At 36.8% G+C, this 6398-nt stretch overlaps 1 protein-coding gene across 1 annotated transcript in view; it reads right to left on the reverse strand.

The window, feature by feature from the left end:
* Positions 1-2633: 2633 nt before the first annotated feature.
* Gfpt1 (glutamine--fructose-6-phosphate transaminase 1) overlaps positions 2634-6398 on the reverse strand; it is a 103630-nt gene continuing 99865 nt past the window's right edge. Inside the window, exons 20-21 of the mRNA XM_023718401.1 lie at positions 5213-5374; positions 2634-3472 (exon numbers count right to left, since the gene is read on the reverse strand). Of these exons, the coding sequence (XP_023574169.1) occupies positions 3428-3472; positions 5213-5374 (207 nt within the window). The 3' untranslated portion in view covers positions 2634-3427. The remainder of the gene's footprint in view (positions 3473-5212; positions 5375-6398) is intronic.

Consider the following 6398-nt stretch of genomic DNA (forward strand, 5'->3'; position numbering starts at 1 on the left):
CCTGTGCTTTGCCAAGCTTGTTCCAAGTAGGTGCTTTAGACCACTGAACCATCTCACCAGCCTGACCTTGTGCTTTAAAAAAAAAAAAAAAAAAAATCACTCAAATCATAGCTTACAATAAATAGGTAACCTCTGTCTTCTTTTATTGCTATAGAATATCCTAAATGAGAAAACTGGGGAAGAAAAATCTTACTCGCAAGGACTTATGTTAAAGCAAACACCTGAACTGATTTTCCTTCTTTGAAGAATAATAGAAATAAATGTCAGAGGACTATTCCTCTGAGCCAAAAACAGAATATACTCAGGACAAAAGACAAGAATTCAGAAAAAGATGGCAGTTTCATTTCAGAAGCAACCTGGTAAAAAACCTAAAAGAGAAAGCTTTTATTAGATCTCTCAACCAACAGAAAATGTGTTCATCACCCTATGTCAGTTCCCTATGAGGAGCAAGAAGCTGTTCATCTTTGCATATTAATGACTGCTGTCTTATGAGGGTACCATAGACAACGTATATATGCATGCAGCCTGTGATGATGGCTTACTAGACAGGTACATTTCACTTATTATAACATGCTATGTCCCATAACTTGGACTATCACTTAAGTAAACAAATCCACTCACTCACAGCATTGAAAACTCACCTCACCTCCATCTTTCCACTCCTACCCTGTGCCTTGCTGTGAACCTAGTCTTCACAAGTGGTGAGGTGAGGCTGCTTGACAGCAAAATGACTTGCATTAAATGTCATTTTCAATGCCTGCCTTAAAAAGGACCATGGGTAACAACATATGAGCAAATTTAAACTTTAAATGTACTTCATATTTCTACATAAAGAGTCTTTTGGGGCTGGGGAGATGGATCAGTGGAATAAGCGCTTCCTTGGCAAGCGCAAGGGCCTGAGTTCAGTCCCCGGTTCCACAAAAAAAAAAAAGTTTTTTCACGGAGAATTTCTTTTTTCAATTTAGATCTTTACATCCTTTATTACACTGATTTTAGCTGCCATGCTCACTCAGTGGCCTGCCTACATACAACAGCTTTTTTGTAATAAGAATTAGTCTAGCTGGGCATGTAATCCCAACACCTGGGAGGGAGAAGCAAGAGGATCACCATGAGTTCAAGGCCAGCCTTAGATACACAAAAAGAGTTGAAGGCAGGCCTGAACTGCAGAGTGAGACCCTGCCTCAAAAATGAATAAAGAATTAGTCCATGAAAGTACTGAAAAATCATTACAATAAATGGGATAGAAAGCGAGAAGAGAGAGAAGAAACCATATTTATTTAGAAAATACCACTTTGTTCTTTATTTTGGTTTTCGATATTCAGTTTAGGACACATCCTAGCTTGGAGTGTGTGTGTGTGTAGGGACAGATTGGTCAATACATACAAAGTCACAGCCAGATGGAAGGAATGAGTTCTGGCATTCACAGATGAATTATTACAGTCAACAACTCTGAAGACTATAACTCAACACAGCTACAAGACAAGATTCATCACTGAGAAATAATGAATGAGATGGATACTCTAAGCCTCCTGAGTTAATCATTTCATAATGTGTAAATGTCATGAAATACCACTGTATCCCATAATGATGCACAAAATTGTCAATAAAATAATTTAAAAGAAACGCTGCAAATCCACACAATTCATGTGTATCAATGCTATTATACCAAACATAAGAAATGACATTATACACTTAATAAAACTAGCTAAAACTAGCAGGTTTATACAAAATAATCTTAAAAACAATTAGATAAGAATAGCTAAAGTAGCTAAAAGATGTAATGACTTTGTCTTCTAAAACAATCAGGTTTCTAGCCCCAACACTGAAAGTCCTTCCATATTACCTCAAAATGTGTCAATTCTTTCTTCTAACACTCAAACACAAGCAGAATTTTGTGCTTTTCTTGCAGTAATAATAGCTATTACAAAATCTTAACCTCATCAAGAAGTTCAGATACAAAAAGAAATGACTAAGCTCAATAATCATGCTAAATATTTCACCTTCACAATTTAAAAGTAAAAAGTTTTGAAAGAAAAGGACTTAACCAAACTATAACCCCATAACATATTTTCTTCAATAGTCCTGAAGATATGGCCCAAAAACCTCTGTGAAGAAATACTAGTCACATTAGGGGATATCACACTATTTTAAATATTTTAATCCAAACTGTCAAATTGACACTAGCCAGCTCAATGCATATCAATATTACTTTATATCATCTTCATTTCTATATTAATTACAAGGGTAGAACACAGAAAATACAGACAGATAAAATATCTAAGAAGTAACACTCAATGCCATTCTTCATTACTCATTAATAGCAGTATAAAGCCTATGACATTTCTGAGCCTAGCCCACCATACAAAATGATTTTAGTCAGAGACTTGCAAGTCTTCCAAGTAATTCCAAGAAAGTTCCACACTGGCACTAAGAGTATTAGTGTTACATAAGAAGGAAGTGGAGGAAGTTAAATTAACTAAAGAAAATTCTTCCTTGGGTCAAAATTGAAGAGAATAATTGTACCAGTATTGACTTGATAGCAGCTCTGTGTTGTGATTTCATAAAAAAAAAAGATAAAATATGTCCTTCAACAGTTATTTTAAAAATAAAAATTACAGATACAAGGAAAAAAGGAAATAAAAAGTACTTTTAGGAGACAAAAAATAAAAAGTCAGATATCCAACACCTCATTTTCAAATTTAAAATCATATTGTTAGTTTGTCCAAAGTAGTTCAAATTTAAAGTCTGCGCTATGGAACTGCACACATATGTTCTATTAAGAGTTGGATTAACACCAACACACTATTATACTTTGCTTCCCAAATTATTTCCACTTACAGATAAAAGACAAGTTTGAAAAACGAGGTTAACTAAACTTATACATAAATCCTACCAAGAAGTTTTTTCTTTAAGTTTTACAGTTTGATTTAAAAATAAAACAGAAATAAGCTTCAAGATAAATCACAGTATTTTCTACTTAAATATACCTTAGTAAAACCTTCAGTAAATGTCCAAGTATTAGCATACATTGTCACTGACTTTAGATACTCAAATTAAATGAATCACTCTTTCACAGGTCTGAATGAATAGAAGCCTTGTAAAACAAATGCCAATGAGTTTAAAAACATAAACTCCTCCCAGATGGAAGGGAGGGACTCACAAGTTCAATACCCAGTTCTTTAAAGAAAATGACAGCTAAAATCTTTCTGGATACAGATTCTAATATAGATTTCATTATTCAAATTGCCCCACATAGTACTGGAAAAATATGAGGCAATTTCACAAAAATCACAAATTTAGTGGAATAATTTAACAGATATATAAATAAGAATTTACTAAAAAAGGCTTCCAGGGGAGATTTTAAATCAAAGTTTTAAATATAAAAGATGTCTTGTGTTGTTCAATCTTCCGAAGTTTCCAACGCTCTTTACTCTACAGTTACAGATTTGGCTAAATTCCGTGGGAAATCAACCTGCAAAGAATAAGATTGAAAGATTACACAGATTTAAGGAAAGGTGCTTGCTATAAATAAATATTCTATTAAGAGCCATGCTTGGTGGCTATAATCCCAACTGCTCAGAAGGCTTTGCAGGAGGACCACTTGAGCCAAAAGCTTAAGGTCAGCCTTGGTAATAGCAGCAAGACTCTATCTCAAAAAAATAAATAAAATAATAATAATAATCTGATTTAAAAATATTACAGGCTGGCCACACAGTAATACATACACATCTATAATCCCAGCTGCTCAAGAGGTTGAGACAGGATTACAAATTCGGGGCCAGCTTGGGCAATTTAGTGAGGCCATGTCTCAAAAAGAACTTTTTTTTAAATTCTATTTTTAAAAAAGTCCAGGCTTGGCCAGATAGCTCAGTGGATTAAAGTGCCTGCTTCGGCAGACGCAGGGACAGGCACAGGGGTCCAATCCCTGGTATACTGTGCCAGCCCTGCCCCTGAGGCACACTGAGACAATGACTGAGACTGGACATGGTGTCATAGGCCTGTAATCCCAGCACGTGGGAGGCTGAAAATAGGAGTTTCACTACAAGTACAAGCTGTGTAGTGACCCTGTAGATCCTGTACTACATACATAAAAAATAAATAAAACAAAATTCCAAAATGATATGATAGGAGGGTAACAATGGTTAATACATTGCATACTGTTATCTTTAGTCTTTAGTTAGTACAAGATATCAGCATTTAATTGTCCAAACAATATTAGCACACACCTATCTTTTCAGTGAACTAAGAGAAATTAGTAGTGTAATTACCTTAACTATCTTTTATATATAGTTTTTCCTTTTGCTTTTCCCTTCCTTCTTTTCTTCATCCCCCCAACCCAGTTTGTCTTTCTTTTTGAAGTTTCTTCCTATTTTACAGTATCTGTTACACATTTTGGATCTTATTTACTCTCAACATTCTAAAAGGAACTAGGGACAGCAGACATAAGGCCTCAAGTTTAATCCCCAGTACTGCAAATCAAAGAAAAAGAACAAACAAGAAAATCTGCACAATACAAATATTGTACCTTAACAAAATCTGAAAAAGAATTCTAAAGCTTCTAATAGACATAGTAAGAGATGCTTTGGCCCTGGATAAAGGTGGCAACCCTCACAAGAGATACTATGAATATAAGAACAAAAAGTTTGCCCAGTAACTGAGGGCAAAAAGGCTATGCATGGGAGATATATAAATAGTGGCCACAGGCCAACACCTATCTTATTAAGAGGGATACATTAAGAAAACAGGTTTTGCCCAATCTAGAGGTGACTCTCCAAAGTTAACTCAAGCGTTATGGGTAAGAGGACACAAATCTTTGGCCCATAAAAAGATAACAGAGGGCTTGCCAGAGAGCTCAGCAGATTGAAGCGCCTGCTTAGACAGACACAGGGACCAGGATTCAATCCCCGCTGTGCTGTGCTGGCCCCACCCCTGGGGTGTACTGAGATAGCAACTGAGAGTGAGCAAGGAGGCACACACCTGTAATCCCAGTGCTGGGGAGGCTGAAAAGAGGAGGATCACTACAAGTCCCATTGTGTAGTGAGACCCTATAGACCCTGTACTAAATACTTTTAAAAAAGGAAAAGACAACAGATAACAGGTACATATTTGATGAATTTTTCAAATGCTATTGTTAAAAATTTGCAAGGAAAAATATCAGAATGTACCCAGGTAAAAAACCATCCCAAAGTTTTTACAGTGGTGCATCACTTACATCGTAGCCTCTCAGCACAGCAAGGTGGAAAGCCAGCAACTGTAAGGGGATCACGCTGAGAATGCCCTGCAAGCAGTCCACTGAGTGGGGTACCTTGATTGTTCTTTTTGTGTTTTTAATAGTCTCAGTATCCTCCTTGTCACAAATTACCACAGGGCGCCCCTGGGAAAGAAATCAGACACAATCATAAGGGAGTAAATGCAAAGCTATATAGCACAAGAAAGTGGAAATTCTGTACTGCACAATCCACATACAGCCTCACTGATGGACACATTTAAACTCACACTCATTGGGGGCCAGGAGATGGCTCAGTAGACTAAGTGCTTGCCTGGCAAGCGCAAGGGCCTGAGTTCAATCCCCGGTTCCGCCAAAAAATTTTAAAAAAAAGAAAAAGAAACTCACACTCATCTCACTCAGGCAGTGAAGGAAACAAAAGCTTTGTGAAATTCAATAATCCTTAAAAACTCAAACTAAGAAATTACAGGCTTAGAACTTGAATGCAGTGCTCTTAGAAAGTGGTATCTTTTAGGAGTCATACAATTAATTTAAAGAAAATTCTATTAAAAACAGCATTCATAATACTAATGTAAAACTGTTAAGCTTTATTCCGAAATAACTACCTAAGAATATTAAATTAATAGGAAACAACACATGCTAGTTTTAAAAAAGAATTTAGAAACCAAGAGTTTCGGTCTCAGTCTTGATTTCAGTTTTGCCCATGGAAAGTCCCTGTCTGTATTCCAAAGCAAAAGAGTCATCAAATGTAAACATATTTGTAAGTCACCTATCTGGCACTCGTCTAACACCGGTCTATCTACAAATCAAATAAGCACTAATTGCTGCAGAGGCTGATAGGAGGATCACCAGAGTCAGAGCTGCATAGTGAGACCCTGTACCAAATAAATAAATAGACAGACAGACAGACAGACAGACAGACACAGACAGATAGATAGATTTTTTTAAAAATTAGGGGCTGGGGAGATAACTCAGTGCTCTAAGTGCCAGCCTGGAAAGTGCAAGGACCCAGGTTCTATCCCCAATACCACATGCAACCCTGGGCATGCCACACAGGCCACCGAAACGGCATGGTGGTGTGCACCTATAGTCCCAGCACTGCGGAGGCTGAGACAGGAAGATGACTATGAGTCTGAGCTGTGTAGCAAGACTCTGCACGTACTAACTAAAT

The sequence above is a fragment of the Octodon degus genome, unplaced genomic scaffold (assembly GCF_000260255.1).
Source record: "Octodon degus isolate 3935 unplaced genomic scaffold, OctDeg1.0 scaffold00058, whole genome shotgun sequence".
Classification (NCBI taxonomy): Eukaryota; Metazoa; Chordata; class Mammalia; order Rodentia; family Octodontidae; genus Octodon; species Octodon degus.